This window comes from Tupaia chinensis, unplaced genomic scaffold, assembly GCF_000334495.1.
Source record: "Tupaia chinensis unplaced genomic scaffold, TupChi_1.0 Scaffold149658_1, whole genome shotgun sequence".
NCBI classification, from domain to species: Eukaryota; Metazoa; Chordata; class Mammalia; order Scandentia; family Tupaiidae; genus Tupaia; species Tupaia belangeri.
The window spans coordinates 1,260,298-1,271,928 of record NW_006209503.1 but is presented as its reverse complement, the minus strand read 5'-3'; the positions used below and the strand labels follow the sequence as shown (position 1 = coordinate 1,271,928).

The 11,631-nt window shown below is 49.3% G+C and overlaps 1 protein-coding gene across 3 annotated transcripts in view; it reads right to left on the bottom strand.

Moving 5' to 3' along the window:
• Positions 1-11,631, bottom strand: part of DGKG (diacylglycerol kinase gamma) — a 235,291-nt gene that overhangs the window by 182,595 nt on the left and 41,065 nt on the right. For 2 of the 3 annotated variants that reach the window (XM_006171475.2, XM_006171477.2), the window contains exon 2: positions 7,653-7,964. In XM_006171475.2, coding sequence (XP_006171537.1) covers positions 7,653-7,719 — 67 coding nt within the window. In that variant the 5' untranslated portion in view covers positions 7,720-7,964. The remainder of the gene's footprint in view (positions 1-7,652; positions 7,965-11,631) is intronic. The other variant, XM_027769454.1, reaches the window with a different exon arrangement.

The window sequence follows — 11,631 nt, the reverse complement described above, 5'->3', positions numbered from 1 at the left end:
AAAATTTGGGTTTCTCATAAAATTATAAAATATATAATATATCACACACACACACACACACACACACACACACACACACATATGGAGAGGAAGAAATGTGTAGTTGAAGGTTGAGCACCAAAGTGTACTTTTTGTTTAATGAAACTGAACTTGAAACAAATGTGAAACAAATGAATTTGCACAGGTATCAAGAGACTGGTTTTAATTCCTATTCTACCACTGACCTTCGGTGTGACCTTGGCAAAGTCACTGAGCTCTCCTGGGTGCTGAGCTCTCATTTGTAGAATAGATAGGGGTCAAAATCCATGAGAGTTAAGAGTTCTATTATCTGAAAAAAATTCTGCACCTTCTAAGCAAACACCGGCTGATGGAGGAAATGCATGGTTTAATTTCATAGATAATAAATAGTCAAATGGATACTTCATTGTTCTTTTTTCTATTCTTGATAAACAATGGAACTTTAAAAAAAAAATCAACAACAACAACAACATAACAAAAAACTGCTCCCATCCCCAGTGAACACCAGGATTGTTAGGAGGAGGGTCAGGAGGGTCAATAGGAAACTTTCCTTCAGGAGCTTGCCCTACAGGGTAGAAATGAAATCTGCTTACACAAAGAAACTAAGTACTGAAAGAGCTACAAAACGTCATTCAACCAATTAGATGACTAATGTTCTTTCTGGTCCCACGGTGTCTCAGCCACCTCCCTACCCAGACAGTCCCAGGGGAGGAAATTCAGTCACATTTAAGTTGAGTCTGTTCTACCCTGGACAGACCTGACCACTAGGAATTCATATACTCCATGCTATAAAGTCTTCCTTCCTACAATCTCCTCCCATTGGGCCTAGAATATCATTTTTTACAGTTTATTTCTTTTTCCCATGAGAGGGAATGAGAAATTGGGGGTCATTTGCTGTGATCCACCCCCAGTCTCAGCCAGTCCAGATCACAGCCCTGGCATGAGGGAGACCTCAGGATGGAAGCCTTAGACCTTCCTGTGGGTCCAGTTGGTTACTGCCTCACCATCGCCTGGCCCCTATGTCTCCCTCATGAAGCCATCCAAAACGAATCCAACACCTCTTCTCCAGAAACAGCTCTGAGCTATTTCAACACAAGAGCCCTTCCCTCACTCACCCCTTCTCCAAGTATGTGCAGTATCTTCTTTTCCCCGTAATTAGGCTGTGGGGCCCCTCACCTTGCCAGTAGCATTTCTCAAGCAAGTTCCAGCTTGTCCTTATCCACTGTAGACTGTGCTGCCCAGAAATACACTCAGTCTGGAGGGAGGTCTGGTCAGTATTAGCAAGGATGTCATTTTGCCTTCACAGTCACTATGGGTCTATTAATACATCCTAAGTTAGCAGTCACTGGTTTGGTTAAATAAAACAACGTAAATGGATTCGAAAGAAACCTCTGCAGCTCTAAAAAACCATGCTTCTAAAGAGCACTGGATAATACAGAAATACCTCATAATATCTAAAGATCTTTACACAGTTCATGGAGGGCCAGCTGGTGGTGTGGTGGTTAAGGCTGCTGGACCCCACATGCTGACAGTGTGGTTTGGGTCCCAGACTAGTAGCTTGAAAAACACGCTGGGTGTCTGTGTGCATGAGCCCAAAAGGGGAAGAGATGGAGGAGAAGAGATTGTGGCATGACCATCCCTCATGAGGGGACACTTTATCACGTTCCTTGTCGCTCTGGTGAGTGCACACCCTCTGATAAAACTGAAAAGAAAAGAAAAAGGATAGAAAATGTGTATTATGAAAAAAAATAAAGATTTTCAGGGTTTTTTTTTTTTTTTTTTTTTGCACCCAAATAAACTTGTACTTTAACCCTGCTTTCCAGAAACTGTTGGAAGTGCCTTTGTATTGTGTCTCCAAAGATGGCGTCAGAAATCCTTCCCTCTGCGTGTGAGCCATTCCTCTGTGAGATGGCGTCCAGACCTCCTCCTGCGGAGTCCGGGCCAGGCTGGGGCTGCTTTGGGAAGTGGAATGTGGAAGAAATCCCTCTCGGAGACCTCTGAGTGCAGGTATGAAACAGGCCTGACTGCTCTTCATGCTCTCGGAGCACCACGCCAGAGGGCCAGGCTCTCCTTCTAGAAAGAAAGGCCATCTGAACAGACATGGGCGGGTCAAACGCCCTGGAGAGAGGGGCCTGCGGAGGAGACAGAGTGAGTAAGCCAGGCTAGTTCTCAATCAAGTGAAGCTACTGCCTGGAGGCCCAGCCTGGGTAGGGGGGATAAGTCATGGCCACTGCGTCCTGCTCAGATTCATGGCCTACAGACTCACGGGAAGCACAAACCAGCTGTCCTTCCAACCCACAAGTCCTGAAGTCGTTTGGACACAGCAATAGATAGGTAGGATATATTGTGAAGGTGAAAAAATAGCATTCAAAATAGCATAGCATGTGTATTCCCAAGTGGCTTTACTGGATTTATGGATGTGTGGATGTGTGTTTTAATATTTGTTTTATACTTACAATTATACACAGATATGCTAGTAGTGGTTTTCACCGGGAGTTAGGATCACGGGTAGCTTTGAATTTTATCTTTCTGTTTTCAAAACATTTACTTCATTGTATTTGTGTATTGAGATATTTATTTATTTATTTATTTATTTTTGGGGAAAGGTTTCTGCTATAGGGCGCGTGCGCTCGCCAGAAAGACAGAGAGAGACAGAGAGACAGAAAGCGAGAAATCACCCCCCAGGGGGGATGGCCATGCCACAATCCCTTCTCCTCCATTCTCCTCTCGGGATCTTGGGTACGCACGCACATGCACCCGGCATGAGTTTAAGCCACCGGGTCTGGGACTTGAACCACAGTCAACCACATGGGAGTTCAACAACATAGCCATTACATTAGCTGGTCCCGAGATACATATTTTAAAGCTTATTGAGAGAGAGAGAGAGAGAGAGAGAGACCTTGACCTGTCTCAGCCATGACCTTCCCCCAGCCTCCGAACCAGCACCTGTGTGTACCCAGCGTGTACAAATCAGCCCGAAGTGGATCCCAACCTTCCGAGTGGATCCAGCAGCAGGGTATCACATGCTACTTAGAGCCGCCATGGCCAGCCTGCTTTATTTCACAGTAAAAGTTCCTGAATATCACATTAGACTTTTTTTAAGTTCCTTTCTTTCTTTTTGACTTTTTTTTTTTTTTGCCATAGGGCATATGTGCTCACTAGAGAGAGACAGAGAGCGAGGAAAAGTGAGACATCACTCCCCCAGGGGGATGGCCATGCCTCAATCGCTTCTCTTCCATTCTCGTCTTGGGATTTTGGGCATGCACACACATATATGTCTGGTGTGTTTTATAGGCCGCTGGGTCCGGAACACAAAATGTAGAGTTGGCCATATGGGATCCAGCACCTTAGCTACCATGTCACCTGCATGCTCCTCTTCCTCCCATGCGAGAGAGAAAGAGAGATAAAGGCAGGCACCTGGATTCCCCTGCAGCTCCCAACACGGGTGCGCACGTGTACAAGCTGACAGGGGAACCAAACTCAGTCTTCTATACGATCCCAGCATCGTAGAGCATGGCACCACTTCTCTGCAACTTTCTGATGAGCACTGTGCACTGTTCATTCGCTTTAGGCTTACTGTCAGCTCTATGGTGGGGCCTCAAAACGTTTGTGGAAAATGGAATTAAAATGAGCTTTCGGTGCAAACAATTCTGTACAATCCATGCATATTTTTTTTGCAATGTGCCTTGTCCGTGAACTTTTTAGACATTTCTCGTCTGTGTGTACATGTGAGTATTCGTATAAAATAATTACGTATGTCTCCAAGAGCAGTTTTGAAGTGGCTTCCCCAGCCATAGAAGGCCAGCAAAGACAGTGCAGGTCTCCCACGATGTAAAGGGAGCACCCTGGGAGCCTCTGCTACCTGTTAACCCACTGGAGAGGGCGCTCAGCTCTCAGGCTGTCCACTCATCATTCTGCTATCGCAAAACTCCTGTTTATGTGGATATGGAAGAATGGTTGCTATGGCAATGCCATCCAGCTGAATTCCAGAATGCATCTAAAATTGGTGGAAGTGACTTCTTCAGGGTTTCTGCTGAGGATTAATCATTTTCTAAGAATTGTATCTTTTTATCCTTTCCTGTTAGGACATTGAAGCCAGAGCGCCTCGTCCAGTCCTGGAACATGGGCAACATGAGGAAGGGTCAGAGGAGGGCAAAGATGACAATCGGAGGAAAGGCCCAAACCACAGAAGAGCCCTTCCTACTAAATTCTCTGGCTTCTCGTCATTCCCCTGCCTCGACTGCTTCGCCGTGTCCGAACCCTCCCCTCAGCTCCCTTGAGTCTGCGCTCTTCCCTGCAGAGCTTTCTGAGTCCTTCTCTGACTCGCCCTTCCCTGACCCCCGGTTGAGAGCGTGCCCTGTCCTCTAAACCCTCTGTCGCAGGTCCACGTGTGCCCGAATCATGTGCTGAAGTCCTGACCCCAGCGTCTCAGGCTGTGACCTGCAGGGCCGTGGCCACCTCCCCTTCCTCTCCTGACACTCCTTTGCTTTGTTCCCCCATGCAGTGTCCTCATGATTCCCAAGCCGGACCTGTGTAGCCTACCCTCTCATTCCCACTCGCACCCTGGGGCACCAGGAGATGGCCTCTCCTTTAGAAAGCAGGATGCTCCCAGATGGGGTTCTCGCCTCAGTTCCCTGCCACCCCCACCCCACATGCACTCTCGGCTCTGAGCCGTGGACGTCTCCCAGTTCTCAGAAGCTACCACGATGTCCCTCTCACCTCCCTGCTCTTTCCATGCCACTTCTCCCGCTGGAGTGCCCCTCCTCCTCCTCCTTGCTCCCAGAGCTTCTGGAGTCTGAAAACAACACCTGGTAGAGAAGCCCCTTCGTGCAGGGCACCTGCCATTCTGTGACATCACCGTTTGCGTCCTGGCTGTCTTCCCTCACGTGAGCTCTCTGAGGGCTGGAGCTGTGTGGCATTCCAAGCTGGTTCCCTGGAGCCTGACACAAAGTGTGTAAGTGGGCGTGTCACCACTACCTCAAAATCAGCATTCCCAAACCTCCCCAACCCTGCGTCCCCAGCCCTGCCGTTTCCCACAGACTCGGACTCTGCGGTGTTTTGATGACTTCTTTGTCCTATGAGTTTAGATGCCACTTCCACCATAGTTTCTTGCAAATTAGCTTTGGGTCAGAGCTACATTCACCACCACGCCGCCCCGCGTGGTTCCTCAGCTCCGTCTGAACTTGACCCAATGACTTCTGACTCCTGACTTGACAATTCCCTAGGCCAACACACCCTGAGTGTGTTCTCTGAATTCACGGCTCTGAACTTTGCCCTCTTGGCCTGAGGCCCACACCTTGGTGTGCAGAGCCCAAGGCCTCCTGCTGCCCCCACGCTTCCATGTCCTCCTCCCGCTCCCTCTCTCCGTCTAGTCTGGAACTTCCCGACACCTGCTGTTCTCCTCTGCCCTTGTGCCCTCTCCCTTTGCTCCCGTTGCCCCCTCAACTTCCCACATTGGAAACTCCTTCCTCCATAGAGGAAATCCTATTACTTCAGCTGTGCTTCCTCCATTTATCCCTGTACCTTGGGGTTGACCTTACCCGGAGTTGTTGCACATGTGATTAGTTAAGTGAGGTTGCACTGGAGCAGGGGGCATAGGGGCAGTCTGGTACAACTGCGCCCTTGTAAGAAGGGAACGTTGGAACACAGAGGTCCACACACAGGGACAACGCAGCCACCTGCAGGTCCAGACCTGGGGCAGATCCTCTCACATCTTTGAGGAGTGACCCACCTGCCAACTTCCCGCTGCCGGACTTCAACCTCTAGAACTTTGAGTCGACAGATTGCCATTGTCTAAGCCATCCACCTGGTGACACCTTGCTCACAACCCAGTGATGTAATACACGCTCTTATACCGATTTTCCTGGGTGTCCGACGCCCTCCTGGCTTACGAGCTGAGCAGCCATCCTTCCCAGAGCTGTTTGCAGGCTGCCTTAAGCTTGTGTCATGAGCACATTTCTGACTCTAATGAGATTCTGATTCCCCAAGAGTAAGCTTTTCTTTATGCTTCTTTTTCATCCCTGACAGGGCCTAGTACTTTGCTGACCTACAGAGCAGGCTGAGTTGAATTGAATGTACCCTGGAGGGTACAGTCCTGGCTCCTGTCAATGTATCTCACAGTCTCTCTAAACCCCTTGAGGTCAGACACGAGATCTCGGGCTCCAGGGTGCCAGGAGGGAGACAGACCAGGGACCCTGTGGAAGCCTGCTGACCTGGGAGCACGAGGAGTCACTGGGTGTGAGGATCAGAAGGGACTAGGGAGGGCACAGTCCAACCCTCCCACCACAGGGAATGGAGGCGAAGCCTTAGGGATGTGAAGGTGGTCTCCTCACAGACAGCGGGAGGTGAAGCGGTGGTCTAAGCCAGATTCCCTGACTCCCACACCAGGGTTGTGACACGGGCTGCCTGCCAGGTGGGATGTGGGAAGGGGCTGCTGAAAGGACAGTCAGAGGGGACCCGGCAGGCCCTGCAGTGTACTAGAGGCCCAGTGCTTCACAAACGCACCAGTACGAGTAACGTGGAGGGAGAAGCAACTAGAACATAGGGCTGAGGCAGCAGTGAGTGGGACCGGGGGCTCTGGAGAAGCCAGCACCGCAGCATGGTAGGTAACAGTCACTGTGTCAGTGTGCGGGGGTAGGACAAGGGGCTCTGGAGAAGTCAGCGTGCAGCACGGTAGGTGACGGTCACTGTGTCAGTGTGCGGGGTGGTCGGACGGAGGTCCGCAACAGCCTCTCAGCCCGCTATGTCTCGGTGCACTGAAACGGTTCCTGGGCACGACTCATGGGAAACAGTGAAGGCTTTCTACAACAGTCAAGAAACACACACAGAGCAGAATTCAGTATCTTACTGAGAGAAGGCTTCGGGTCCAAATGCAAAGTATGTGAAAGAAAATGATTGAGGGACCAGCAGTTAGTGTAATGGCTATGCCGCTGAACTCCCACGTAGCTGACCGCGGTTTGAGTCCCAGACCTGATGGCTTAAAATAATGTCGGGCGTGTGTGCATGCCCAAGATCTCAAGAGGAGAATGGAGTAGAAGGGATTGTGGCGTGGCCACCCCCCCAGGGGGGTAATTTCTCGCTTTCTGTCTCTCTGTCTCTCTCTGTCTGTCTGGCAAGCACACGTTCCCTATAGCAAAAACCTCTCTGAAAAAAAAAAAAAAAGATTGAGTAACATTTTAACCATAAAGACTGCAGCTCTTCAAAATTAGCTATAAAGACATTTAACTAATCTGAGAAAATGCTTACATGAGGTGGAAAATTCAGGCTTAAAATAAACAAACAAACAAACAAAAAAAAAACAGCAGATACACACAGTGTGAGCTCAACCATGGGAGAAAGCAGTTCACAGGGGGGAAGTTCTCCCAAACCTCCATGGAGTTTCCTAGACCTTTAACCTACTGTTTTCTTCCATGTAGATTCAAATTTCTAGAGTGAGCAAGGTAGTATTTATAGAGCCGAAGGGTAATAGTGTTTTTGTGTTAAAGACACTAATTCTGTGCTTATAAAGAAATACAAGCTGTCAGGCCCAACCTTGTTCTTGGTGTCTTGGCAATGACTGCATGGCCATGTTGTCCAGCAATGATCTCTCCCACCAAGAGGAAGGGCCATCCCTGATTTGTCAGTCATCTACTCACATTCTGAATATTTCTGGAGTTGGTCAAATTCTTCTGGAGTGAGGGAGACCCACAGATCTTCACTCATCTTTACACTGGGTGTGAGCGCCTCAAGGTCAGGGATGAAGTTTGCTCAGCAGGGTGAAGCCAAGGCCCCATCCAGGGCCTGGTTCATTGCAGGTGTGCAGTGGATAAGCCCTTCAGGAGACGGCTGGGAAGACTCAAGTGTCTGTAGCAGCAGCGGGCACCTCAGCAGACACGCATCTACTTCTGCTATTCTTCAGGAGACATCCTTATGTGTAGTCAAGGTCAATTCAGATATCCTCGATCTTCCTAGGCAGAAGCAGAAAAGATATTTTAATGAGTGTTAGAAATAAAAAAAAGTTTAAAACGTCCCCAAATGTTCTTTGCTGAAAGATCTAGAGGGGACTATGATTCAGGGATTCTCTAGAAAGGGCTCTTCTTCCAGGGAAGCCTGAAAAGGGCATAGAGACCAGTGAAGCTCAAATCCAGTCAGTTGTCTGGTTGGGAATGAGAGTCGGATGGGAAACAGTGGGCTGTGTGAAAAGGAGGGCCAGGGTGAGCCGTTGGCTTGGTGGTTAAGGTGCTGGACTCCCATATAGCTGACTAGGGTTTGAGTCCCAGACCTGGTGATATAAAAATCATTCCAGGTATATGTGTGAGTGTACACAAAATCCTAGAAGAAGAATGGAGGAGAAGGAATGGTGGTGCAGTCATCCTCCCAGGAGCTGATTTCTCATTTTCCCTCTCATTGTTTCCCTCTCTTGCCGTAGATGCCATAGAGCAAAAAACAAACATAACGAAACAGAAAGAAAAAAGAAAAAGAAAAGCAGGAACATGCTCCTAAACTGGGAGATTTTAAATGTCTCACCCAAGAGGTGCTCTTAGCGCCCCCTAGGGGCATCCATCCTCCCCTAGGGGCATTCCCCTAGGGGCATCCTCATGGCATGAATCCTCATGGCTGTTGAATATCTTGGGAGTAACTAACAGGTACTGTAGCTAAATAACCAGTGAAGTTATTTGAAAGGCAAGCCATTCTCCCTTCCACAGTTTCTTTCTTTATCTTCATTTTTTCATTTTGAGATGATTTATTTTTATTTTTTCAATAATTATTTCTTCTGGTTCTTGACTTATTGTCTTTCTTTCTTTTAGATTTATTTTATATATTCAATCACTATACATTACTTAGCTTGTAAAGTGATTTTACCCAACATGAGTACACTTCACATCAGTCCAGTTGAGAATACTATCTTCCACAGTGTCTAAACTACCACTGCAGACTGGCTCCTCCGAGAGCTACTTTCGAAATTCAAGTTCTCCCATGGCTGGCCAACCTCCGAGTGACTAGGCAAGTTCTCCATCTGCCATGAAAGGCAGGCTAGAGGGAAGGCCTGGTGGTCATTACATCAGTTTGCAAACTGTGAAATTCCTGGAGTGGATCAGGACCAGCATTTAAAAACGTGAAACAGAGTAGGATAGAGAGGAACAGTGTGGAAGATCTTAGAGTGCATCTAGCATATTAAGGCCAAGTGTTGATTCAGGAGTGCTTTCTTTCAGTTATACAGATCCATGCACACTGGCCGTAACGGAAACACATTCTTACTCTGGGTTGCGGTTTTAAAGGCTGGAAAACCACTGACTTAATGGAAGGAATGAAGAGCGATTGAAGCACAGACTCCGCTGTCACTGAAGAACAGGCTCGGTTTTAATTAAATAGGATCCATCCCGAGCAGGTCTATGGAGCCTGAGCATTGCAACAATGCTGGAGAGATGACCTGCTGGGGAGGTACTTTGGAAATACTAGCATTTAAAGATGGCAGAGAAGAGGCCAGCAGGTGGCATGGTGGTTAAGGCACTGAACTCCCACAGGCCTGACCACGGTTCAAGTCCTGGACCTAGCAGCTTAAAAATCATGCCGGGGTGTGTGTGCATGTGCATGCCCAAGATCCCAGGAGAATGGAGAAGGGATTGCAGTGTGGCCATCCCTGCTGAAGGGTGATTTCTCGCTTTCCCTCTCACTGTCTCTCTGGCGAGTGCACGTGCCCTATGGCAAACAAAAAAGGCAGAAGGGTGGAAGGAGACTGAGGAGGAACATTTAGATGTGAGAGGTTTTTTTAGAGGTTTTTGCTATAGGGCGCGTGTGCTTGCCAGACAGACTCAGAGAGACAGAGAGACAGAAAGTGAGAAATCACCCCCCAGGGAGGATGGCTACACCGCAATCCCTTCTCCTCCATTCTCCTCTCAGGATTTTGGGCATGCATGCACACGTGCCCAGCGTGAGTTTTCAGCCACCGGGTCCGGGATGCGACCCGTGGTCAACTACCTGGAAGTCCAGTGACATAGCCATTATACTAACTGCTGGTCCCAGATGTGAGAGTTTTAAGGGGGGCATTTTCCTCCATGGCTCAGGCTGCAGAACGAGAACAAAGCAAGAAAGCTATTTCCTGGCAGGAGTACAGGCTCAATTGGTGCGGACTTCGAGGGCCGAGCTGGGCTGAGGGGAGAAGCTGGAGGAAGACCTACTAGTTCTGTAAGGATGGCTTCCCCAGCCAGAGCTCTCTGACAGTAGGCGTAGGCGGGGACACGCAGCAAGGGAGCGAGATGCCTGCATCTCTGGGAGTGCTCAAGCGCTGGGCGCTTTCCTTAAAAGCTCAAGTCTCTCCTTAGCTCGTGGGCCACCTGGACCCTGCTGTCAGCATCCGCCCTTGTCCAGGTCACGGGTGACCTAGCTGCCAGGCTCGACAAGTACCTGCGAGTACTTCCTGCTCTGTTTGCTCTCCCATAGGCGCTGTAGCCACGGCAGAGACACCCCTCCCCCCATAAAACTCTCACCGAGGTGCTCCTCCCCGGTCTCCTGTAGCTTCTCCTTTGCCCATCACTAAATGCTAAGCCCCACACTCAAGTCCTCTCTTCACTCTCCTCCCCTTTTCTGAGGCACCCCAAGGGCCTCTACAGTTTCAGTGACTCCCAGGATGCTGCCCCTGCCTGAGCTCTCCCCGCCATCTGAAGCTGTGCGTTGTGATACTGACTCTTCGGCCCAGAGCTGAATGCCCGGTTCTCTACTGTGACGTCCTTGTATGTCCCAAGCCACCCCAAACTGGCACCTTCCAGTGCTCTTGACTGGCCTCTCCTCTGCATTCGGTCATACTCTGAAAAGAGCCAGGACCCAGGCCAGCAGTTGGGGCCTGCCTGTGCTCCTTTTTCTTCCTCTCCTGTCAAATCCACGCACCACTCCTGGGGAATGATCGTCCCCTGCCCTTTCCCTCTTCCCATCATGTCAGTCCTGCTTGTCAGGTTAGACCCTCTGCGTCTCTCTCTCTCTCTTTTTTTGGAGAGGTTTTTGCTATAGGGTGCATGCGCTTGCCAGAAAGACAGAGAGAGACATAGAGACAGAAAGCGAGAAATCACCCCCCAGGGAGGATGGCCACGCCGCAATCCCTTCTCCTCCATTCTCCTCTCGGGATCTTGGACACGCACGCACACGCGCCTGGCATGAGTTTAAGCCACCAGGTCCGGGACTCGAACTGCGGTTGACTACGTGGGAGTACAGCGACATAGCCATCATGCCAACTGCTGGTCCTGACCCTCTGCATCTCTTGCCTTGTCTTTGACAACTGCCTCCTGCTGGTCTCCTTGCTGGGGATTTCATTTCTTCCCCTTGGTTTGCTTTCTAAATTGCCAACCGATCACAACTCTCTGGGGAATACCATTCTTCAGTGGTTTCTATTGTCCATAGAGAAAGATAGAGCCTTCTTCTTACGATACACCTCGCTCTTCACGATCTGGCCCTGATGACTAATTCGTTTGGAAACACGTCCCATCACTGCAGGGGATTCAGCATCACCGCAGCTGTCGCTGTCATGGGAGGGACCTTATTTCACACTGTACGTTATCTAAGTCAGTTCTCTCAGCAGCCACGCAGACGAAGTCTCGCCATCCCTCTTTTGCAGATGAGAGAAATGAGATGGTAAGAGGAGAG